Raw genomic sequence first — 27,393 nt, 5'->3', positions numbered from 1 at the left:
TCATAACTCAACATCTCAACATTAATTGCTCACACACATAATCCTCATCATTATTGCCTCATTACACTTAGTCCATTTTTTCTCAATGTCAATTCAACACCTTCAATATGTTCACTCTTATTCCAAAGCCTAAAAGCTAGCTATCGAACCTCAAACGGGAGTTACGGAAAGGAAGGTCAAACAGTTAAAAATAGAATTTTGTGTGAAAATAGGGCTTGTACGTACGCATCATTGCCGTGCGTATGCACGCACCAGACGAACTTCTCAGCCTGTGCGTACGCACCACAGTGTGCATACGCACAACTTGTAAAATTCTCAGGGTGTTTGTACGCACACCCCCTTGTGCGTACACGCGAGCCTCAATATTCACTCTGCTTTGTGCGTGCGCACAATAGTGTGCATACGCACACATACCAGATTTTCTGGTTTTTTGAAAAATTCTGTTTTTAAACCCAAACTTCAAACGTGCATAACTTTTTTGTTAAAAATCATTTTTTTCCGTTCTTCAAATGTCATGAGCTACTCAGACCTAATTTTTGTTTAAGACAAGTTTTACCAAACTTGAGGGTCTGAAGGCCAAGTTATATCGCATCAAAGTTGGTTAAAAATTGTGTTTTTACCAAAACTCAAAACCTCAAGTTTTTCATACCAAAATCAACCAAATCATAACCAAATTTCAATATTTATATACTCCTACACATTGTCCATTATTCCTCACTTACTTCTCAATTATTTCAACAATTAACAATTAGACCCAAACTTACCAACCCATTCCAACAACTCCCAATTCTCAACAATTTTCATCAATCATTCATCATCACAACTCAATAGTCACCATTCCAAACACAACTACACAAATCTCAATTTACCATACTTACCCGGACTTACCGGTTAAGGCCTCTGGCCCAAATTTTATCATCATAATCATTATGCATCACAACATTATCAACCATCATCAAGAATCATATTCATCATTATAACTAACAAAACTTAATGATCATCATCATTATCATCTTCCTATACATACTCATATCCAACCTCCAAATCAAATCCACTACACATATTACACACACACATTCAATTAATCAACACATACAATTTCAACATATCTTAGGGGCCACTAGCCTAAGCTTTCACGCAATATTATATATTATCTATGAGAAACCAAAATCATACCTTGTCCGATTCCTCCTTATGCCCAGAATACCTCAAACCTCCTCCACAAGCTCCAAGTCTTCAAATGTCAATTCAACAAGCTCAACTACCAGAATTTTGTTCCAAACTACCAATTGGACTCCAATTTATATGAACTCAATCTAATTTCATACAATTCATTGAAAATCACTACTAGGGCTTACTAATGTCAACAATTCACAAAGGTTAAGATTTTCTTACCTCACCCACTAATGATTGGGGTAAAACTCAGCAATTATCTAATGTTAGATTATATTTAAACTACCAAAATTTTTCAATACCCAAATAAAAAATGTGAAAAAGATAAGAACAGAGAAATGGGCACGAAAATTAAAGATTATTACCACTTTTTGGGGTTAGAACTAAAGAGTTCAACAAGACGAACGCGTGACCATAAATGAGTCGTCAATCGTAACTTTGAATTGAAAGTTACGGAAGATTGAAGTTGGAGGTGATTTTGGGGGTTAGGTTTCCTTCTTTAATCTCTCTTCCCCTCCCCCCGCTCCTCGTTTTGCAGCGTGTTTCATGAGTTATGAAGGGAAGAGGAGATGTTTGCAATCTTATATATGTGAGGACTTGGGCCCAAAACGGTCTGGTCCAATTGGTTTAGTCTGTTGTCTCAATTTTGGGTCAAAACCTTTAAAATTAGTGTTAAAATTTATATTATAAATATTTTTACTCTTCTAATTTTTCAAATTTAATTTTCTAATTTCTTAAATAATAATTAATTTATTGGTTAATTATTTATTAATTACCTGGGATTTACACACCAACAACAGTAGCAAAACACATCAAATGGAGAAGAACCAAACACCAATTGAGCCGGAGCAATCACATCATCACAGAAGAAACAGATCCAAGGACACAAATTCAATCTGTAAGGTGCAAGTCCACCAGCAACAATGATGAAGGGGTAACAGAAAATGAGAGAAGAGATGAAGGGTCTGAAGGCTACCACTGTAGAATTAGGTATTGAAGTCATTGGTGATGGTCCTTACTCCTCAACACCGTCCTCTGGTTCTCCAGCGACAATAACTATCAGTGGATGAAATTCTCCTCCAATCTTCTTGCGAAGCCATGAAGTCCAGTCCTCGTCGGAGACCGCCTACTTGCGCTCTGCAACATCGGTTCGTCATGGCTAATGGAGGTCGCGCGACAGTGCTGATGGTTGGTGAATTAAAGCTGCTGTGGCTGATAGAGGTCGCGCGACAGTGCTTCAGGGAGTTCAGCAAGTTCAAAGTTTTTGGAGGCAGAGATAGGGTTTGCTTCTCGGAGAAGCAGATTGGGAGTGGAGGGCATCAGAGACCTTGGGAGGTGGAAAAGAAAGTGTAGTGGTGGTAATTGTGGGTCTGTTGGCCACTGCAGTAGCGTTGGGGAGGCTGGTGGCGGAAATCCATTGCGAAGAGAGGTGGGAATGAAAAAAATGTGAAATGGAAAAAAACAAGAAAATTGGAATGGGAAAAACAAAAAAATGGGAATGCGAAGAAAGAGAGGGGAGATGATGGTAGTAGTGGTGAAGAGAAAGGTAATTTAGGATTTTTAGGTAATTTTTTAGTGTTTGGATAATTTTGTTATACGAAACCCATGTTTCATGAGTACAATTGATAATTTCCTTCTTCTATGAGTAGATGTATCAGCATTTTCAATTTTTGTGGATAAAAATGATAATTTACTCTTGAAAACAAAGTTTTTTGTTTGACAAAAAATTCCTTTCCCAATGATTATAAAACATGCTCTATGCCTAGGCAGTTATTGTGAGCATCAACATGATAACATAGACTCATATCTAACATCCCTTCCAAACTTTTATTCCATTATCTGCAACCTGCAGTATGAGTACTATTTCTTCCAACTTCCAAGTCTTATTTGACATACATTCATTGTGTCATGACTCATGAGCAATAAAATTAAAGTACATAACTAAATATTATCTCTACTAATATACGATGAATTAAAAGTTGGTGAATTTCTTTTCTTTCAAGCTTTCAACAGTCTCCTTGAGGCTCATTTCCAAAGGAATAAATTCAAGTCTCAAGCTCTTTGCCTTTTCTTTTGAAACTTGATATGTTGGCACAGACGGCTTATCGTCCGCAGGCCTGATAACAATGATGACAAGGTGAAACCGGTATTAGAAAAATCTACTCAAGAAAAATTAGATTTGTTTCAATTTTGTAAATGTGGAACAAGTGGACAAAAACATCATATAGGACACTAAGTGACTATTCACCAACGAATTTCAACCTTGAAAGTCAAATTCGGATGACCTACACATGGAAAGTTGTCTCAAGGACATGTAATGAATGAATGAATGAATTTTGTACGAATAGTCTACAAATTAGCAAATTCTTTTAAATATAAACTAGTTAGTAAAGTCTGCTTTTTAAGGAAAAAGTGAAGTGAGATGCAGATCCTTCAGCTTGCATAATAAAAAACACGATAAGAAAAGGAAATAACTAAGGGATTAGAGATACCAACTATTGAAAGTTGAGACTCTGCATGCTAAATGACTAACAGTAATGATGTCAGAAATTACATAACCTACAGATTTTGAATTTAACTTTGAAACAATATTAACAAACACACAAACTAAGCAAGCTATGATAATATTCTATGGCCTCATGTAAGTAAAAGAAAACAAAATATTGTGCATTGCCATATCATAACTAACATTACAACATTATTTCTTATGCCCATGCTTGACGACTAACTTCATCTAAATCTAGCACTATTTCAATTTCGCAAGCTTAGTCCCTTATTTTGGAAATACAAAGACTCTTTTGAGGTCACTTGAACTGAGTTATTCAATTAAATTATCACTATAAGAACCACAAGTGCCAGTTGTCTAGTTCTGAAACTTTTGTGCCAGAATTTCTAGAACTTCCGATTTACATTTTAGATAGACAATAAATAAACACTATATTAAAATCAATGAAGAATCTTTTAAGAAGTTTTGAGTTTTCAAACAGACAATGAAAGCATCAAAAGAACTTGATTCAGCAAACATGGATTTGTATGTATTCGTGAAGGTAATCAAATAAGTAAACTTACTTCTCTGGAAGGGGTAATGTTGGGTATAAATCACGTAAAATGTTTACAAGCTCCGAATAATGCACTACTCTCTCTACCAAACAATATCTCCCAGTAGCTGAAGGAATTTCATAAGCCTGGATATGAGCATTTGCAACATCTTTCACATTGACCCATCCAAAAGTAGCATTTGGAAATATTTGTGCACCTGTATCAAGGAGGTGAAAGTTTTTCCTCTATTAAACTCATGGAGAAGTCTTGTCAATGGAAAAGCAAATATATTTGAACCACATAGGAGCAACTAATATTCAGAAAATAACTAAATATACAATCAACGACACATTGAAGAAAATCAATGAAATGTTAAGAGAGCAAGTAAAAGAATTTTTAGTACTCTGATTAATAGTGAGATTTGGATAGGGGAAACTGGAACAGGAATAGAATGTATTACATGGGTGAGGTATAGAGGTATTGGGAAGGAGGAGGAGGAGGAGGAGAACTCAACAAGTGATATGATTAAATTCACATACCATATATAAACTTTTATAACCCTCCTTCAGATATTCTTTTTCAGTTTTTATTTCCATGCTTTTATTTCTCTTTCTCAATTTGCTTGATCAAAAACACATAGCTGACTTAAGAAGTATCAAACTCATTTAATACAGATGAAGCATTGCAGATAATAGAGTTTTCAAAATACCATTAACTATATCCAAAATTAAAGTAGCACTTGTGTTAAGTATTGGTTGCAAAAGAGGCCCAATAACCATTGCTGGGTTAATAGTGACAATGTCAAGGTTGTTTTCTTTTGCAAATTTCCAGGCAGCATCTTCAGCCAATGTCTTTGAAAGCACATACCACATCTGAAAACATAAATAGAAATTGGTATGTGTAAACTAGAAAAAGAAAGGAAAAATGCGAAATGTCAAGCAAATTGAGCTTCTATAGCATATCATACACAAATAGGTATTACATTGGTTGGACACAAAAAGTATAGGGTAAGGAAAGGCTTTCCCATCAAAGGTTATGCCAAACCACAAACCTCAAGTTGGAATAACAGTGGAAATATATCATACCTACCAACAGATCCCATGTTGCTTTAAGCCCATTGATATGAGAAAACAGTTAATATGAGTGCTTACAAGATTGAAACTCCAAGCTGTTTCTAAGTAATACTAGTACCAAAAACAATGGAAGCAGATTATAAAGCCACTGGATCATCTATGCATTAAAATTGCTGGGGCAGAGTCTCAAATTTACAAGGGATTTGGTTGTTTCATGTGACTCAAAATCCAGTCAAAACACGAAATAAATAAAACCTTAGTAGTCTTTGATTTTCTTCTTGGTAGGTGATGGCTCACATTTTGGGAAGAACTTTCGATGGTAGATGTTCCTCATTATTGTATCTTTCCTTCTCTAACATATTTCTTCATTGCATAATTCTCCTATTTACAATTTGTTACACTATCCAAGATTCAGTTTTCGTGGAACAACCATTTTCTTTTAACCCAGTTTAGGATTGGAAAAATTTTGAATTTGAATAAATTGACAGTATAACTAGATGAAGAATCAATATTGCATGCCTTTAACAAACCACAAGGGTTGATTGAAAGTTAGAGAACAGAACACCTCAATATATAGGTACATCACTAAAATTAGAAAAGTATCAATAAGCTAAGAAAATACTAACATGAAAGTTAGTGTTAGCCAGGCAAATGCAGAGCATTTGAGGGATAATATCAATCCTTCCTCACCTAAATAATGGATATATGCAAGCTTTTCAAGGGAAGAAGTGAAAATAAAAGATCTAGATAAATTGTTTTAAAGAATTTTGTTGGATTCAGAAGTTGAATCACATAATACAGGACTTCCATCAAAAGTAATACCCTACTCAAAGAAACTAAATTCAAACAATTCATCACTTTTCACCCAATGAGCAATTATAATTATGAAACTATTTATGCTATTTTCCATCCTAGGTCGACAGATTTAAATATCTCAATTGTATTATTCAAGACAATGAAGGAATAAAAAATGATTTAATCCATAAGATTCAAATGGGCTGGTCAAAGTAGAGGAGTGTCTGACTAAAAGAATATCTTTAAAACTATAAGTTTATTGTATTGCCACCAGCTATGAACTAAAGTTTAGTGTGGCCAAGTGGTCACACAAAAATGACAGAATAATGAAGGAGGGGATTGCAGTTAAACCAATCACTATGGGTTGAAAGAGACCTAGGAAGACTCCGGTAAGAGAGATATGTTTAAACTTTAAGACCAAAACATTGCAAGTTGCAATAATGTATTTAGAATTTATTTGGATGTTATTAAATTGTTAAAAAGAATTATTTTTATTTTTTAGTGTGTTTAGTAAAATTTTAATAGTAAAAATAAAGATATTTAAAAAATAAAAAATTTTAAATCTACTATTTATATTTTTTAAATAATATTTTTACTTAAAAAAATATTTTTAACATAATAAATAAATAAATAAATTCTTTTATATTATTGTATCTAAATATAATTATTAAGAGAAATGTTAGAGGGCTATCAAAATTATTATTTTTTGTTATCACTTAACCATCAATATTTAAAAGTATGGGATAAAGTATATTATTGGATTACTAAACTAAAGGAACTGCACTAAAGAAATTGAGTTTATGGGTAAGTGATGGTCAAAAATAATAAATTCTAATAGTGGTAGCATTTCTCAATTATTAAATAAAAAATATTTTTATGTAAGATATCCAAATATAATTTTTTAATATTTTTTTAAAAAAATTAATAGTCAAATTCGTCCCTGAAAAATTACCCATTCTTTAAATTAGTCATCAAAAGATTTTTTTAGTTATATTAATCCTTAAAAGATAAAATGTAAGTCAAATTAGTCTTTCCGTTAGTTAGATGATAACGACTGATGATGTGGCAAGTTAATGCCACGTATCACAATATAATTGGTTGACGTGTTAGGACAGAGACATCAAACATGCCACGTATCACTTGATGTATAAAAAATTATCTATAATCAAAATAGTCCTTGAAAATTTAGACTTAAGTCATTTTCATCTTTAAAATTTTAAAAATTAATCAAATTAATCCTTATATAAATTCTTTTTATTTTTTCTTCATAATATTAAATTTGAAGTATTTCTTATAGTATTAATTTTAATATTATTCCTTAATAAATAAAATTTTCTTTACATAAAATAATAAAAATTATTTAAATTATTATAAAGTTATTTTGTAATTTGGATTTTAAATTTTATATTTTCAAATTGTAATTTTTTTATAGCAAAATTTTTTTATTGAAACAAATTTATCAAATTATTGTTGATTATATATTTAAAAATTTAATATTTTAAATCTTACTATATAATATAATATTTATTTTAAAATTTAAATATTTTAAATTTTTTAGAATTATAATTTTTATTATTATTTAATATATATGGTAGAAGTCAATAATTGAAAAACCGATTTGTGGAATCACTTATTGAATCTTAATATTTTAATATATTTTTTTAAAATAACTACTATATTTATAGAGTGAGATATAAATGATTAGAACATTTAAAATATTTAAAATATAGTAGTTATTTTAAAATATTAAAAAATTAGAGTTTTAATATTTTGAATTTCACTAAATAAATATAGTAGTTATTTTAAATATTTTAATCTTTTATATTTCACTAAATAAATATAATAGTTATTTTAAAATATTAAAAAACTAGAATTTTAATATTTTAATAAATTTCAATAAAAAAATATAGTAGTTATTTTAAATATTTTAATCTTTTATATCTTACTAAATAAATATAATAGTTATTTTAAAAAAACTATAAACTTAAAATATTAAATTTTTAAATATATAATCAACAATAATTTGATAAATTCGTTTTAAAAAAATGTCACTATAAAATATTACAATTTGAAAATATACAATTTAAAATATCAATGATAAAGAAGAAGTTGATTTGACAAGCTCTCAAATCGACTTCTTCTTGTTGAGGAGAGTCGACCGAAAATTTTGCATTAACTGTAAAATTATCCCGGGAGAGAGTTTGACAACACAACATAGGGTGCTCGTCATGGATTTTCGCGTTGAGCAAAAGTTGAGGAAAAGACATCATACGAAGAACCCAAGGACGAGGTGGTGGCGGATGAAAGGTGAGGAACAAAGAAGCTTCCTAAGACGGGTAGGAGAAGAGGCAAAGTGGGATGGAAATGGAAGCGCGGAAGAGATGTGGAGGGAGATGGCAGAAGTTATTAGAAGAACAGCAAAAGAAAGTTTTGGTGAATCTAAAGGAATAGGACCAAGAGACAAGGAGTCCTGGTGGTGGAATGCGAGTATACAAGAAAAGATAAAGATAAAAAGAGAATGCTTTAAAGAGTGGTCTTTATGCCGCAATGCAGATAACTGGGAAAAATATAAGGCGGCTAAGAAAGAGACAAAAGTGGCTGTAAGTGAAGCAAGAACAAGAGCATATGAGGGTCTCTACCAGTCTTTGGGCACGAAAGAAGGAGAAAAAAGGTATATATAGAATTGCAAAGAGCCGGGAAAGAAGAACGAGAGATTTGGATCAGGTTAAGTGCATAAAGGATAAGGATGGAGAGGTGTTGGCTCAAAAGGAGAAGATTAATGAAAGGTGGAAGAGCTACTTCTACGAGTTATTTAATGAGGGACAGAAGACTCTTCCGAGCCTTGGTCGATTATGCACAAGGGAAGAAGATCAAAACTTTGACTACTATCGAAGGATTCGAGACTTCGAGGTAAAAGAGGCTCTAAAGCAGATGAAAAATGGCAGGGCAGTAGGACCTGATAATATCCCGATTGAGGTTTGGAAGGGTCTTGGAGGAAAAGGCATCAACTGGTTAACCAAGCTTTTTAATGAGATTTTAAGGTCAAAGAAGATGCCTAATGAGTGGAGAAAGAGCACCTTGATACCTATCTACAAGAATAAGGGGGATATACAAAGTTGCGGAAATTATAGAGGGATTAAGCTTATGAGTCATATTATGAAGTTATGGGAAAGGGTGATAGAACGGAGGTTGAGAAAAGAAACACAAGTAACAGAGAACCAATTTGGATTTATGCCAGACAGATCTACCACTGAAGCGATATACCTATTAAGAAGGATGATGGAGAGGTATCGTAGTAATAAAAGGGATCTACACATGGTGTTTATTGATTTGGAAAAAGCGTATGATAGGGTACCAAGGGAGGTCTTATGGAAGGTTTTAGAAAAGAGGAGAGTAAGGATCGCATATATTCGGGCAATTAAAGACATGTATGATGGGGCCACAACTAGTGTGAAGACTCAAGGTGGTGTGACAGAGGAATTCCCTATTGGTATAGGATTACACCAGGGATCATCCTTAAGTCCATACCTTTTCACATTAGTCTTAGAAGTACTCACAGAGCACATCCAAGAGCCTGTGCCATGGTGCATGCTTTTTGCCGATGATATCGTCCTTATGGGAGAGTCAAGGGAAGACCTAAATAAGAAGTTGGAGTTATGGAGAGAAGCTCTAGAAGTGTATGGTCTGCGCATAAGCCGTAGCAAGACGGAATATATGGAATGTAAGTTCAGTCTGAGAAGGGAAAACTCCAATATAGAGGTGAAAATTGGAGAGAACACCCTACAAAAAGTTAAAAGTTTTAAGTATCTTGGGTGCATCATACAGGATAATGGAGAGATTGAACATGATGTAAATCATAGGATCCAAGCAGGTTGGTCAAAATGGCGGAGTGCATCTGGTTTTATATGCGACAAAAAAGTGCCTTTAAAACTTAAAGGTAAATTCTATCGCACCGCTATAAGACCGGCTATGCTGTATGGTACGGAGTGTTGGGCGGCTAAAGGGGAGCACGAACATAAGCTGAGTGTGGCAGAGATGAAGATGTTGAGATGGATGAGTGGTCATACGCGATTGGATAAAATAAGGAATGAAGATATAAGGGAGAGAGTTGGAGTAGCACCTATTGTGGAAAAGATGGTTGAATCGCGTCTCAGGTGGTTTGTACATGTGAGAAGAAGACCGATAGAACATCCAGTCAGGAGGGTGGATGAGATGGAATGTGGACAAAGGGCGAAAGGCAGAGGAAGACCTAAGAAGACCATCCATGAGGTGGTCAAACGAGATCTACATGTAAACGGTCTCTCTGTAGACATGATACATGACAGAGCACAATGGCGTCGTTTGATTCATGTAGCCGACCCCACTTAGTGGGACAAGGCTTTGTTGTTGTTGTTGTTGATAAAATAATTTTATAATAATTTAATTATTTTTATTATTTTATATAAAGAAAATTTTATTTATTAAGGTCAAAAAATAATATTAAAATTAGTACTATAAAAAATACTTCAAATTTAATATTATGAAGAAAAAATAAAAAAAAATTATCTAAAGACTAATTTGATTAATTTTTAAAATTTTAAGAATGAAAATGACTTATGCTAAATTTTCAAAGATTAATTTTTATTATAAATAACTTTTTTACACATCAAAGTGGCACGTAGCATATTAGGTGTCACTGACCTGACACGTCAACCAATCATCTTGTGACACGTGATATTAACTTACCACGTCATCATGCCACGTGACACTTAACGTGACATGTCATCATGCCATTATCATCTAATTAACAGAATGACCAATTTGACTTATATTTTATTTCTTAAGGACTAATATGACTAAAAAAATCTTTTGAGAACTGATATTTTACTTAAAAAGAGTTTTTTTAGAAAAAGCTCACAGTAGGATAAAAATTTTTTGGCGTCATTATCTAACAAATTTGAAGCTCCCAAGTGCTTTGGAGACAGAGCACATACCTTTGACTTCCTGCAGAAATCTGGATCGGAAAACCAGGTCTCATCAACTACAACTTCAGGAGTCCGAGGCCTTCCATTATGTGTAACTGCAGCTGTTGAAGAAGTTAAAACCACACGCTTCACAGACGGCGATTTCGCACATGATTGAAGAACATTTAGAGTTCCCTTCAGCGCCGGATCCAATAATTCAGTCTGAGAAACACAACATAGAAATTCAATGTCATGAAAACAAGAGAAGAAACAAAAGATGGAAATGCACAATAATGGAAGAAGCCCTAACCTGTGGATCCTTGACATCATTATAAAAGGGAGATGCAGTATGAAAGACACCATCGCAGCCTTGAACAACAGAGTCGAAAGAACCCTCTTCTAGAAGATTCGCCTTGAACAGCTGCAGTCTCTCCTTGGCGCCCTCAAGATTAGTTAAGTGCTCCACCTTTCTGGGATCGCCTGCGTGTTTTTAAGAGAAACACATTTTGAAGAGAAAAATAATAAGATAAAATAAAAAGTAGTGGTGGACTGGTCGTACGTACTTGTGTCACGGACAGTGGCCTTGACAGTGTAACCGCGATTAAGAAGAAACTTGACTATCCAGGTAGCGATGTAACCGGAAGCACCGGTGACACACACCAACTTGCCGGCGCTGCTGCTCATTTTTTAACCTGTTCTTCGCTTATTTGTTGCTTGCTGTGCTTAACTGCTTATCAATTCCCTGTCTGAGTTCAGTTACGATAATCGACTATGAGTAATGAGTCCCTTACACTTGGGTTCTTTCTTATATAGATACAAGCAAGTTCTAAATCTACTTTATGACTTCACACTCAACATGACGCATGCGCTTACATGTCCCTCGCGAATGCAGATAAAATTAACAGTCCTAAGCAGACAGTTCTACGTTCAATGAATGAGGGTGAGTTCATGTAAAATCATTCATACATACTTTTCTTTCAAGAGGCGGCTAATCCCATAGTGATCGGTCTTTTGTCTTCGGGCAAAGGCGCAAAGCTAGTGCTTTGAACCTACCCAATGCTCCATAGTGACAGGAATAAAATCATTCTTAAAATTAAGAAGCAAGTACAACCACCTCCTCTGAGATACTTTACACAACTCTCTTAATTTAACATGTAATAATATTTGAGAGATAATAAAAATTTATTTTAAATATTTTAAAATTGTCTTATTTAATATTTATTAATTATTATTAAAATAATTATGTATTTTATATACAATAAATATGTATTACGAGTATTATGTAAATAAAATTAATTATGGAGGTTATATTGTACAAAATAATTTTAAATATTATTTCTACTATGTGAAAAATATAAGACGTCTAAAAAAGAGACAAAAGTAGCTGTAAGTGAAATAAGAACAAGAGCATATGAGGTCTCTACCAGTCTTTGAGTACGAAATAAGGAGAAAATGTATATATAGAATCGCAAAGAGCTGTGAAAGAAGTACGAGAGATTTGGATCAGGTTAAGTACATAAAGGATAATGATGGAGAGGTGTTGGCTCCAGAGGAGAAGATTAATAAAAGGTGGAAGAGCTACTTCTACGAATTATTTCATGAAGGACATAAGGTTCTTCAGAGCCTTGGTCGGTTATGCACAAGGGAAGAAGATCAAAACTATTACTACTATTGAAGAATTCGAGACTTCGAGGTAAAAGAGACTCTAAAGCAAATAAAAAATGGCAGAGTAGTAGGAACTGATAATATTTCGATTGAGGTTTAGAAGGGCCTTGGAGGAAAATGCATCAATTGATTAACCAAGCTTTTTAATGAGATTTTGTTAAAGAAGATGCCTGATGAGTGGAGAAAGAGCACTTTGATATCTATCTACAAAAGTAAGAGTGATATACAAAGTTGCGAAAACTATAAAGGGATCAAGCTCATGAGCCATACCATGAAGTTATAGGAAAGGGTGATAGAACGGAGGTTGAGAAAAGAGACACAAGTAATAGAGAACCAATTTGAATTTATGCCAGACAGATCGACCATCGAAGCGATATACCTATTAAGAAAGATGATAGAGAGGTATCCACTACAAAAAATATAGTCTTTACCGACAAATATTTAGCGGCCATATTAATATAGCCGTAATTTTTCTTGTCAAATGACTTTTTTTTTCGGCAAATATATAATTACCTTTAATACTTCATTTATAACGGCAATTACATGAATGGCCACTAAATAATTATTAACGTTGCTTGTAGTTCTGCTTCTTTCAATCTTTTTTAATTATTTTAAATATGAAGAATATGACTTTCACAGCTGAAGCTATTTTCTCATTCTCACATTTCACCCCCTTTTAGTCTGTCAGTGCTTCTAGCTCACTTTGCTATGGCAACCTCTTCACTTTGCCGTCGCCACCATCTCCCCCTCTTCCTCACACCAAGTTTTATACCGAACGGCTCAAGTAACATTCTTCGCTACCACTTCATCCTCAATCTGCGTTGGTTGTCGCTAGTTCATATAACAGTCTCTGTCGATGGCTTGTAGCCTCGCGTGGTGGTTTCTATCGCTGCCTCTGCTATACATTATGATCTCTAGTTTCAGTTCGCACCTCAGTAACTGATAAACAACTATTTTATGGTTTATCTTGTATTTAATTGAGTGGTTTTATCAAGTCTTTACCCACTTATTCATATGAACTGCATGATTTTACAATCCCTTCCTAAGATTGTTTTATGGTTGAAAACTTGCTTCCTAAAGATCTTTAATTTGTGTATTTCAATTCTCCTTTGTACCATTCGATGTCGTGATCCGTGTGTTAAGTGTTTCAGGCTTTACAGAGCAGGAATGGCTCAGAGAATGGAGAGGAAGCTTGCAAAAATGGAAGAAACACAAGAAACTAAGGAGATGACCAGCGAGCATCGACATGCGCGCGTCACTCACGGGAGCACGTGGAATGGAGAAAATTACAGCGACGCGTGCACGTGCTTGACGCGTACGCGCGGATTGGAGTCTGCACCAATGACGCGCACGCGTGGACGACATGAACGCGCGACAAGGAAAATCGTTGGATGACGCGCACGCGTGACCGACGCGTACGTGTGACTTGCGCGATCTGCAGAAATAACAGAAAATGTTGGGGGCGATTTTTGGGCCGCGTTTTGACCCAGTTTTCAGCCAAGAAACACATAATAAAGCCAGAAAACATTCAGAGACTCAAAAAAAATCAACACATTCTCATTAGGATAGTTTTAGGATTTTAGATCTGAATCTAGAGAGGAACTACTCTTCCTCTAGGTTCTCTTTACATTCATAGTTTATTGCTTTTTGCTTTGGATATTGAAGAGTCATCACCTCCGTTGAAGATACTATTCTAGTTTGTTTCCTTATTTGCTGTTTTTTTATTCCATATTCTTAATTCTTGTTTAAAGTAGTAGTTGGATTACTTTCATGGATTGTTGATACAGAGGATTACTTTTATTTTCAATTAAATTTCAGTCTCTATTTTATTTAATTTATTATGTCTTCTTCTTATATTTTTCTTAGTATTATATTCATGTCAATGGAGTAGATTCCCCACTTGACATGGGGGTTGATTAAAAGGAGACACTTGAGTTGGAAGGCTTAAGTGAAGATTAAACTGGAAGCTGTTGGCTAGTTCTGTATTTACTAACGCTAGACCTTTCCAAGGGAGAGGACTAGGATTTGTGAATAAGAGTTAGCTCAATCACTTGACTTTCTCTTATTTAGTAAGGGTTAACTAAGTGAAAACAACAACCTTTTTAATACTACACCTAAGAGATCCCAACATGGATAGAACTTCCAATTGATCATTCCCCCAATCAAGGCCTTTTTATTTAGAATATTAATAATCATTCTTAGTTTTTATTTTACAACTATTTAATTGCTCATTATTCAACTCAACTCTCTTGAAAACCCCTAATTAATAAATTAGCATTCTCTCTGCAACTCATTGGGAGACGACCTGGGACTCATACTCCCAGTATTTTTATTTCTAAATTTCGTGACAACTCTTTTAAATTAATACGCGTAATCTTCATTAGTTAAGAGCTACACTTGCAACGCTATTTTCTCTACAAACTTTTAATCGGTGATTTTTCCGCCACGTCAATTTTTGGCACTGTTGCCAGGGAGTTGCAACAGTGTGCTAATTTATTGGTTGGATTTTTATTTTATTTGCACTTTATTTTATTTTATTACCATGAGCTGTATGTTTCTTTCATTGAATGACGCATTCGCTACCTGATCCGAGCCTACCCATATTTGATCCTGAAATTGAAAGAACTATCTCACGTATAAGGCGGGCTCGGCGTCGGTTAGTCCTTTCTGAGGACGAATCTGAAACGTCATTTGAGGAAGAAACAGGCCCCCTTGCTACTGATTCTGTTGATTTGAACGTAGAGGACATGGCAGCTCCCAGGAGGATTACTCTTCAGGAGGCAGGAGCTCCAAATTTTACATTGCCACCTTTCCAAGCGCGTAATCCAAATCTGGGTGCAGATATTGAACTGAAAACTGCACTAATTAATCTATTGCCAAAGTTTCACGGCTTACCTGCTCAAGAGCCTCTCAAGCACCTCAGAGATTTTCAGACAGCCTGTTCTACTGTTAGGCGTAATGGTGCATCTGAGACTTCTATTCTGCTAGCCGCTTTTCCGTTTTCTCTTGAGGGAAAGGCAAGGGAGTGGTACTACACTCAACCTGAAGCAGTTGTTACTAATTGGGATACGCTCAGGAGAGAATTCCTAGAAGAATACTTTCCAGCTGAAGTTACTGATAGACTAAGGAAAAAGATTTCAATGACCATTCAAGGCGAATCAGAGACTCTCTACGAGTGCTGGGAGCGCTTCACTAATCTCCTAGACGCATGCCCCTACCACATGATTGACAAGTTGGTGTTGATCGGCTATTTCACACAAGGCATGAAGCCTCAGGATAAGACTTCATTAGATGGTGCAAGCAATGGTTCGCTGAAAAAGTACAAGACCATAGATGAAGCATGGCAACTGATCATCGACTTGGCTAAGTCTGCTTGGACTCACAAGCGCAACAGGAACAACCACCCCAAGGCTGTGGCAGAGGTTTCCTCTAGCAGCGAGAATACTGCTTTCACACAATCAATATGTGAGATGACCAACCTACTGAAGCAGATACATCTCGGCCAGCAACAGTCTCAACCTCCTTCACCACAACGTAGTCAACAACTAGTTCCTCAGAGAGTATGCAGAATATGTGCTGATTATAGTCATTACACTGATGAATGTCTACAGCTCCAACATGAGGACAACACCTTGGTAGCTACTCACAATTTTTATGACCGCCCGAATCAAGGATACTATCAACAAAGCAGCAACTATAACCAAGGTGGGAACTTTAACCAAGGTTGGCAGGACAACTCCAACCAGGGTTGGAAAGATAATTCCAACCAGGGATGGAGGGACAACTATAATAGAGGAGGTAGAGACAACAATGGCAATCAGAGGTGGAATAATAACAACATACATAATTCATAATTTTAGGTTTTAGATGTAGTTTTCTAGAGAGAGAGGCTCTATCCTCTCTCTTAGGATTCAGGATTTCTCTTAGTTTTAGGATTGTTTCTTCATTCCAGGATTTAATGTTCCTTTGAATTATTTTCTCTTCTACTTTTAATTATTCTATTACTTTAGTTTGTTTATTTTCCCAATTTGGTTTATGGATTTCTATGTTTAATTTGATACACATTGAGGTATTTCAGATCTATGATTGCTTTCTTTTATTTATTATATAAATAATTTGAATTTTTTCCCTTTTTGGCTTTGGTTGAGTAATTGGTGACACTTGAGTTATCAAACTCAGCTGATGATTGAAAATTGGAATTTGCTGATTGATTTGGATCCCTGTAAAGCTAGTCTTTCCATAGGAATTGACTAGGACTTAAGGAATCAAATTGATTAGTCCACTTGACTTTCCTTTATTTAGTAAGGGTTAACTAAGTGGGAGCAATAAATAATTCGCATCACCAGTGATAAGGATAACAAGGATAGGATTTCTAGTTCTCATATCTTGCCAAGAGCTTTTATAATTATTAATTTATTTTTCTTGCCATTTAAGTTACTTGTTCCCTATTTCAAAAACCTAAAAAGATACCTTTTCCATAACCAATATAAATCATACTTCCCTGCAATTCCTTGAGAGACAAATCGAGGTTTAACTACTCGGTTATCAATTTTATTGGGTTTGCTTTAGTGACAACTAAAACTTTTGTACGAAAGGATTTTCTGTTGGTTTAAAAACTATACTTTCAACAATGATTTATTTGTGAATTTCTTTACCGGCAAAAATCCTCTCGTCAAAATGGCGCCGTTGCCGGGGATCGAACCCGGGTCATCCGCGTGACAGGCAGAAATACTCACCACTATAACAACAGACAGCAAAGTCAGAACCAGCCTTACAGAGCACCTCACCAAAGGCAGTCCCAAGCACCTCAGAACAACCAACAGCAGACCCCTCAGATTGCTTACCCCCTTCCTCTTCTAATGACGAGTTACTACACTCAATTGATGAAAGTCAAAAGACCATGGAGAACAACCTCACTTCTACCCTGAACGGTCTAAACTCTACCTTGCAAGCTCTTATCTCACAGATTGGATCACTGAATAACTCCAACAACTAGCCTTCAAACTCCAGTGGAATTTTCTCTCAACCTTTATCCAACCCCAAGGGAGTTATCAATGCTATCACTTTGAGGTCCGGAACCACATTGCAAGAGAGGAATCCGGAGGAGCCAAGCTCACTAAAACACGCCCCAATGGGGGACATGGTTGAAGTGGAGGAAGTTGAAGAAGAAGATGAAGTGCAAGACTTGGTTAAAGAAGAAATACCTCACCCCAGGAATGAAGCACCAAAGGAAGCAGAAGCTGCAAATGGCACCATTCCTATCCCATTTCCACACCTTGAACGGAAGTCCAGAAAGCAGATGGAACTTGATCCCAAAATGGTAGAAATTTTCAAAAGGGCTGAGGTAACTGTTCCCCTTTTTAATGTTATTCAACAAGTACCTAAATATGCAAAGTTTCTGCAAGATTTATGCATACACAAAGATAAAATTAATGAATTAGAAACTATTCCTTTAGGTAGTTCTATATCTGCTTTAATGGGAGGTATACCTGAAAAATGTAGTGATCTAGGTCTATGCATGGTTAACTGTACCATTGGAGGTGTATTATTTTCTAACTGCATGTGTGATTTAGGAGCATGTGTTAGTATAATGTCATTGTCTATATATGATTCTTTGAGGCTCCCTCCCTTAAAAAGGTCGACAGCTCATTTTGTGTTAGCAAATAAAAGTATTATTACAGTAGTTGGAATTACGGAAGATGTATTAGTGAGCATTAAGGGGCTCACATTTTCCATCGACTTCTATATCCTAGAAATGCCCCCTAATGACTCAGGAAGACCGTCATCAATCCTGCTTGGAATACCATTCCTGAAGACTTCGAAGTTCAAGCTGGATGCATTCTCAGGAACTTATGCCTTTGAGATAGATGGAAGAACAGTGAATTTCAGTTTGAATGAAGCTATGAAGCACCCATCTGGAAGACCATTCTATCTTCTAGTGTGACAGCATTGAGAAAACTATAGCTAAAGTTTACCAAGAAGAAGTAGAAGAGAAACACTTGGAGAAAGGTCCAAGTGTGGGGACACCCTCTGAACATAATGAGGACACTGTGCCATTGTCAATAACCCCGGATGATCCAGAGCCTAGCCATGAGCAGAGATTGGAATTGAAGCCCCTCCCTCCACACCTCAAGTATGCTTACCTTGAGGATAATCAGAAGTTCCTAGTTATCATTGCAAGGGAACTCACTTCCCAGCAGGAGGAGCAACTGCTCAGTGTGCTGAGACAACACAAGAAAGAAATTGGGTGGAGCTTGGCGAATATAGTAAGCATCAGCCCTCAAGTTTGTGAGCACAGATATTCTTAGAAGAGGGATTAAAGCCTGTCCGTCAACCCCAGAGAAGATTGAATCCCACCATCTTAGAAGTTGTCAAGAATGAAGTGACCAGGCTACTTGAAGCAGATATTATTTACCCAATCTCAGATAGTGAATGGGTCAGTCTAGTACAAGTAGTGCCCAAGAAGTCTGGAGTCACAACAGTAAAGAATGAGCATGAAGAGCTCTTGACAACTATAGTGCAGAATTCATGGAGAGTTTGTATTGATTACAGGTGTCTCAACCAAGCCACTCGTAAGGATCACTATCCCCTGCCATTCATTGATCAAATGCTTGATCGCTTGTTAGGTAAATCCCATTACTGCTTTTTAGATGGTTATACAGGCTATTTTCAAATTCATATAGCTCCCGAGGATCAGGAAAAGACTACTTTTACATGTCCATTTGGGACTTACGCTTACAAGAGAATGCCCTTTGGCTTATGCAATGCACCAGCTACTTTCCAAAGGTGCATGATGAGTCTTTTCTCTGATGTCATTGAGAGTTATATGGAGGCTTTTATGGATGATTTTAGCGTATATGGTGATTCCTTTAGCCTTTGCTTGGATAATTTAGACAAAGTATTAGACAGGTGTGTTAGTTCAAACCTTGTATTGAATTTCGAAAAGTGTCATTTTATGGTAAAACAAGGGATTGTTCTAGGACATGTTGTCTCTCATACTGGTATTTCTGTAGACCCAGCAAAGGTAGATGTCATTTCTAGTTTGCCTTACCCCTCCTCTGTGAGGGAAGTTCGTTCGTTCTTTGGCCATGCAGGTTTCTACAGGAGATTTATTAAGGACTTCAGTAAGGTAGCATTACCTTTATCCAGACTACTACAGAAAGATACTGAGTTTGAGTTCAGTGAGGATTGCATGCAAGCATTTGATAAGCTGAAGATTATCAAAAGAATAAAGCCAGGAAACATGCAGAGAATCAAAAGAAACATCAACACATTCTCATTAGGATAGTTTTAGGATTTTAGATCTGAATCTAGAGAGGAACTACTCTTCCTCTAGGTTCTCTTTATATTCAAAGTTTATTGCTTTTTGATCTGGATATTGAAGAGTCATCACCTCCGTTGAAGATACTATTCTAGTTTGTTTCCTTATTTGCTCTTTTATTTATTCCATATTCATACTTCTTGTTTAAAGTAGTAGTTGGATTATTTTCATGGATTATTGATACAGAGGATTACTTTTATTTTCAATTAAATTTCAGTTTCTATTTTATTTAATTTATTATGTCTTCTTCTTATATTTTTCTTAGTATTATATTCATGTCAACGGAGTAGATTCTCCACTTGACATGAGGGTTGATTAAAAGAAGACACTTGAGTTGGAAGGCTTAAGTGAAGATTAAACTAGAAGCTGTTGGCTAGTTTTGTATTTACTAACGCTAGACCTTCCCAAGGGAAAGGACTAGGATTTGTGAATAAGAGTTAGCTCAATCACTTGACTTTCCCTTATTTAGTAAGGGTTAACTAAGTGAAAACAACAACCTTTTTAATACTACACCTAAGAGATCCCAACAAGGATAGAACTTTTAATTGATCATTCCCACAGTCAAGGCCTTTTTATTTAGAATATTAATAATCATTCTTAGTTTTTATTTTACAACTATTTAATTGCTCATTATTCAACTCAACTCTCTTGAAAACCCCTGATTAATAAATTAGCATTCTCTCTGCAATTCGTTGGGAGACGACCTGGGACTCATACTCCCAGTATTTTTATTTCTAAATTTTGTGACAACTCTTTTAAATTGATACGCGGAATCTTCATTGGTTAAGAGCTATACTTGCAACGCTATTTTCTCTATAAACTTTTAATCGGTGATTTTTTCGCCATGTCAGTAACCTTTTCATCTATCTCTTGTTCAATTGTGGTTCCTTATTTGAGAAATTCTCATTTTCTAGGGTTTATGTTATTCATGCTAATTAATCCATTCTTGCATATCATCATGCACCGATTTTTATGGTCCAGCAGAAATTAATTTGAAATTTGGGTTTGCTAGTCTGTGGCTGGATTTAGGTTCAGTGAATTTGCATACTCATCATTTCGGTCCTCCTTTAAAGATGTCAACCATGGCACCTGAAGCATACAAGGAGACAGTCCTTCAGGCAAAAGAACATATTAAGGTAGGGGATATTTTTTTAGATTGTGTTAAGCCATAGATTCAAGCGAAGAACATTTGCCGATCCATTCGAAGCTTATAGAGCCTTGAGAGTTGTGAATCCAAGTCCATATATGACTTATTTGCAGGTTTATATGCAACATCCTGATATAATTCTTCATGTAATTTAATCTTTTGAGGTTTAGCTCTTTCATGTCTCTCTTTATATATTTATCAAACTAGCTCTTTTAAGTCCGGAGATTCTTACGTGCATAAAAAATGTATGTTTTTCACCATACTTGATCACTAAGTTATTTGTTGTAAATCTTAATTGAATCATCTTTGGTTTATTGAATTACACTATCATTTTATGTTATAGTGGATACTTATTTTGGTCTTGTTATGAACAGAACGAGATTGTGAATCGTCCATTGGTCGGGACGTGTAGAAGAGGGAAGACACTAAAGGAAGATAAGCAGTTAGAAGTAAAGCTCATGAGTGATGAAAAGCAATGTGCAGAGAATGTCATGCTGGTTGATTTGGGATGCAATAATGTTGGAAAGACTTGCGAAATATATTCAATTCTGTAGTGGAAAAATTCCAGTCTTATTTCTTTCATTCTGTTAATCTATAATCTCCTTCTTTATTGGAGTTAAAATCTTATTAAACTTCAAAGTTAAATCAACCAATATAACATTATAGAGTATGCAGGTGAAGGCAATGTAATATCTAATTGTAGTTTGGTTGATGTTTTGTTTGTTATCAGTTTTGAATTTCATTCTTGCTCTATTTTTTAGATGTTGGCCAAACTCTTGGCTAATGCTATCTTATTGTATTTTCTGTGTTAATGGTAAAAAAAAAATTATGACCTTGATAAAGAGTGAAGAATAGATGATTTTTGGGTCCAATTACACAGTCCCACTTACATTCTTTTTGCAGTGATCTATAGTATCCTTGCATTATATATGTTACAATCCCTAATATTATTGATTTAACTTATAACACCTCTATGTTTGAGTCTGAAATTTTAATTAATATAAATAATTATATTTTTTTTGTAAATGAAAGTGGAAAATAGCATAATGAAGATTTAAAGAAGAGTGAAGTGACGGCATGTGACACCTTTTCCTTCTTATTAAGTTAAGATTGATAATCAGAGTTAATTTAACCCTCCAAAAAGGTGCACCATTAACTGAATCATGCAAAGTCCAGATGAAATATATATGACGGCATTGAAGAGGCGATACCTCCTTTTATCCCACTTATTTACACACTTTTATTTTGCTCATACAAGGGGCACTCTAATAGCAACATCTACTTTCTTTGCCTGTGAATTCTTGTTCTGAAGAATAAATTTAGTGCCTTTTGTTTGGTTAACACATGATGGATTTATATTTTTGCTTCTTGCAGATCCAAAAGATCCTAGTCCATTGGTAATTTTCTTAATTTAATTTCTTATTCCCATACATATTATATTGTTTAAATTTCGCTAAAAAATCTGATTTGTACAAATTAATTAGCATTTATTACATATACTAATTATATACTAATGATATTAGAACTAATAGTTCCGTAGAAATGATTTACCTGGCATGATAATTTCATTTTCTTTTCTTTGCTTTTAGTACGAATAAGTTTTTGAGTTTATGAGAAATTTTAATGTTCTTCAAAAGCAATAATATTACATTAGGATTTTTGATCATCTAATTTGCACTCCTGTTTCTGGCACCAATGTAATTTTTTCTTGCTACGTATTATGTTTAAGATGGTTTCTTCTGAGAATTCTTACAACTTTGATCTTTCTTCACCTCCTTCTAGTTTACTATGTTATTTGGTGAAGTATAATCAATAATGTGAACATAATTATTAAGGATGATTACCAATATTTATGCTGTAATGTCTTGAATTTTTTTAAAACCTTTTACATTTGATTTCTTTGATTACTATCCAACACTCTAATTTTATCAAAATTCCTATACTACCCTTATTTCTTTTACCAAACCCTAACCCTAATTAACACCTAATTATCTCTTTACCCCAAAGAAACCCTTACCCCCTTTCTTTTTCAGCAACACACACACCTAACAGCAGCAGCTGGGAATGAAAGAAAAAAAAGAAGGAAGGAAGAGGGGAAGAAGGAAAGGGTGAGAGCAGAGGTGAAGGGAAAAGAGAAGAGAGGGAGATCTGAGAGAGTGATATCAGAGAGAGAGAGAGAGAGAGAAAGGAGAAGATGCAGCGGTGCTGGTGGGCCTCGTCGTCGCCGTCACCGCACTTGCCAAGTTGCCGTCGCCGCCTTGCTGCTGCTTCGCCGCCACCACGCTCTACCGCGTCACCGCCAAACTCGCCAAGCCGCCGTTGCACACCAGAGGAAAGAGAGATCGAGCAAAGAGAGAGAGAGAGAGAGAGAAAGCAGTGACGCTACCGTCACTGTTGGGGATGTTGCGGTGGTTGCCATTGTCACTGAAGGAGCTCGTCGCTGAGCAGCTGGGTCGCTACCGGAGGAGAACTCGTCGGAAAGCTGCTGTCATATTTGGCCGTGCTCTATCCTCCATTCTTCCTCCACTGGTTCTGCCATTATCCTTGCCCTTTGAAAACGTCGTAGGAAGGGTTTCACACCTCTGTTAGTTCTGTTTCACCACTGATGATTGGATTTTTGATGGTTTAGAATTTCACAAATGAATTCCCGTTGCAAGTATAGTTCCTAAACCAAACAATAATCTTTTCATACAAAAAGTTGTTTGTCACTAGTACAAACCCCTAAAATTTATAAACCGAAGTATTGAACCTCGGGTCGTTCTCCCTAGGAATTACAATAAAGTGTCTTGTTATTGGTTGTGAGTTATTTTGGGGTTTTTGAGATTTTAGACAAGAAATATAAATGGCAAAGGAAATAAACTAACAACTAACAAAGCTCTTAGTAAGATATGAGTACTAGAAGTCCTATCCTAGTTATCCTCCTTAATTGTGATAACAAATTGTCCATTACTCCCACTTAGTTAACCTCTAACCATGGAGGAAAGTCAAGTGGATGAATCAATTTGATTCCTCAAGTCCTAATCAACTCCTAAAGGAAAGACTAGCTTTAGAGGCATTCAAATCAATTAGCAACTTCTAATTATCAATCAACAAAGGAATTAGATAACTCAAGAGTCACTAATCACTCTACCTAGGCCAAGAGGAACAAAACCTACACTAAAATCCAACCAAGCATTTCATCAAACACTTGGAAGGCACAAAAGAAAAGCATAGTAAATTGACAACAAGAATGAAATCTAACAACAATTATTGAAAGGAATTAACAACAACAATTAAAAGAAACACATTTATTATGAATTACCTTGAATTGAATGGAAAGAAAATAGAAGGGATAAGAGTATATCTACAACAAAGTATAAGAACAACATAAAGGAAATTACAATAAAAGAATAGAGGAAGATGAATGTAACAACAAGGAATTGAAAGGTAGAAGTAGAAGAAAGAATGAATGAAAACATAGATCTAAGAACTAAACCTAATCCTAATTCTAGAGAGAAGTGAGAGCTTCTCTCTCTAGAAACAAACTCTAACTACTAAATTAAGCTAAACTAAACTAATGATCAAAAGTATATTGATTCCCCTTCAATCCTTGGCTTAAATAGCGTCAGAAATGAGTTGGATTGGGCCCACAAGGCTTTAGAATTCGTTGGCCACGTATTGCTTTAAGTGGATCATATGGCAGCAACAACGCGTGCGCATACAGTTCGCATACGCATAACCATACGTATAGAAACTATGGCAAATTTTATATCGTTTCGAAGCCCCAGAAGTTAGCTTTCCAACCCAGCTGGAACCACATCATTTGGACCTCTGTAGCTCAAGTTATGATCAATTAAGTGCGAAGAGGTCGACTTGACAGCTTTTGCGATTCCATCATTTCTTCGTGAGTTCTCCATTTCTACATGCTTTTCCTTTATTTCCTTTATCCGATCTTTGCCTCCTAAATCTGAAATTACTTAACAAACATATCAAGACATCTAATAGAATCAAAGGTAAATTAAATTTAGCTATTTTAAGACCTAAAAAGCATGTTTTCACTCTTAAGCACAATTAAAGGAGAATTTATAAAACCATGCTATTTCATTGGATAAATGTGGGTAAAAGGTGATAAAATCCCCTAAATTTAACACAAGATAAACCCTACAAATGGGGTTTATCAACCTCCCCACACTTAAACCAAGCATGTCCTCATGCTTAAGCCAAGAGAGAAACAAAGGGTATCAACATTTATTCAATGTAAATTAACTAAATGCAATCTACCTATATGCAACTATCTAAATGAATGCAATTGCTTGGTCAAAATAAATCAATTCCCAAGAAGCATATATGCATAAGGCCTCGGACTAGCAAGTCTAATCCAAACTTGAATTGAGTTATTAAATATTTTTATAAACTTGCATGAAAAGCGATATTTATGGATGGAAGCATGTAATTGAGCATCAAACCCTCACCGGATGTATTTGCACTCTATTCGCTCAAGTGTTTGGGGTTGATTCTCTCAATTCTCTCCTAGTCATGCTTTCCAAGATTTATTTTTCTTCTGACAATCAACATTTATTCCATGAATGCATACAAGTATCATGAGGTCTTTTCTTTAGGTTGTAATGGGGTTAGGGTCAAGATAGGATGCATATTTGGTTAAGTGAGCATGAAATTTGAATCTTTGATAAACTTAAACTTCCCACCTAACCTATGACATCCTATACAATTTCAAAGCTAACCTAATTACCCATTCTTCACTTTTTCACATACTCATGTATTCCTTTTTATTTCACAACACTTATGCATTGATTTTATTGAGCTATACTTTGCTTTAGGGCAATTTGTCCCCTTTTTATTCTTTCTTTTTCTTCTTTTTCTTTCTTTTTTTTATATATTTTTTTTCTTTTCCATATTATTTTTCTTTTGTCTTTCTCATTTTTTTTCTTTCTTTCAAATTATATACAGGAACATCAATGCATAAGGTCTATACATTTTATCAATACATGAGCATGTACCCAATTCCCAATAATTTCAATAAAAATACAAAATTACCCTTTTATTCCCCTAATGTCCCAAGATTCCCACACTTGGATGATACACACACACACACTAGTCTAAGCTAATCAAAGATCCAAATTAAGGACATTTTATTTTTTGCTTTAGGGCTTGTAATATGCTAAATTAAAGAACAAAGTGGGTTAATCGTAGGCTCATATTGGCTAACAATGGAGGATAAAAGGTAAGGCTATTTAGGTAAGTGAGTTAAATGAAATGATGGCCTCAATCATATAAATGCATGAATGCACAAAATAATGGAAATAGAGAATTAAACAAATCAAAGATCACAATCATAGAAAGAGAATAATGCACACAAGAAGGGAAAATAAGTGGTTATAAGATGTAACCACACCATTAGGCTCAAATCTCACTTGCTTGTGTTCTTAGCTAAAAAATTCATGTTCCACAATATATATATGTGATTCAAGCAAGTTTAATGAAAAGTTTTCACTCAAATCAATTGAGGTGCCCTATAGATATAAATCTTGAAAAATTTCATTATTTTGACTAAGCTTATTGTGTATATGTATGCAAAAATAGGGAAAATGCAAATAAAAAAAATCCAAAAAACCTAAAATGAAATGCAAAAGTGTTGAGATTAGAAATTTGTCACCCAAGATCGCCAAATGGTCGGACGACCTCCCCACACTTAAAAGTTTGCACCGTCCTCGGTGCACTCAAAGATGAGTAAAGGGGTACGGCGAATCTCCGGATTGCTACGTGTTCTTTCTTCCGCTTCCATTTTCTGCTTGTGGTGCATTGTTCATGAAAAATAGAAAACAACACCATAAGATGAGAATATATAAAAGCAAGGAAGCATACATTGTTGGAATGAGGTAAATAACTAGAATTGAGTGAGTGAATTAGTGTGACATTAATGACAAATAAGTGTGTGAATTCCAAATTGTGCGGTTTAGAACACACACTAGCATGAAAAGCGATGTCACAAAAGAAGCATGCACTTTACTCATTCTAGTATGCTTGAGATGCTTTAAGTGAACTTGTAAGGTAAAACAAGAATTAAAGAAGCATGAAAGCATTCAAGCTAAAGCATATAGATGCATATAATCATGAAACACCATGCACTAAGGTAAATGCACAATATCATCCATCAAGAGGTTGCCTAATCACAGAATAAGGCTCAAATCACATGGTGGCCAAATCATGTAATTCAAGATGGGTTACAGGCTCGAAGAC

At 35.1% G+C, this 27,393-nt stretch overlaps 1 protein-coding gene across 1 annotated transcript; it reads right to left on the bottom strand.

Annotated features, from left to right (window-relative positions):
* Window positions 1–2,977: 2,977 nt before the first annotated feature.
* LOC112790515 (cinnamoyl-CoA reductase CAD2) lies at window positions 2,978–12,118 on the bottom strand. The gene is made up of 6 exons (XM_025832953.3): window positions 11,587–12,118; window positions 11,334–11,503; window positions 11,054–11,245; window positions 4,922–5,084; window positions 4,243–4,429; window positions 2,978–3,290 (listed from the first exon to the last, which is right to left on the bottom strand). Exons 1-6 carry the CDS (start codon window positions 11,705–11,707, stop codon window positions 3,146–3,148), a joined length of 978 nt encoding a protein of 325 aa, XP_025688738.1. The 5' UTR covers window positions 11,708–12,118; the 3' UTR covers window positions 2,978–3,145.
* Window positions 12,119–27,393: the final 15,275 nt, after the last annotated feature.

Source organism: Arachis hypogaea, chromosome 3 (assembly GCF_003086295.3).
Source record: "Arachis hypogaea cultivar Tifrunner chromosome 3, arahy.Tifrunner.gnm2.J5K5, whole genome shotgun sequence".
Taxonomy (NCBI): Eukaryota; Viridiplantae; Streptophyta; class Magnoliopsida; order Fabales; family Fabaceae; genus Arachis; species Arachis hypogaea.
This window is presented reverse-complemented; position numbering and strand designations above follow the sequence as displayed.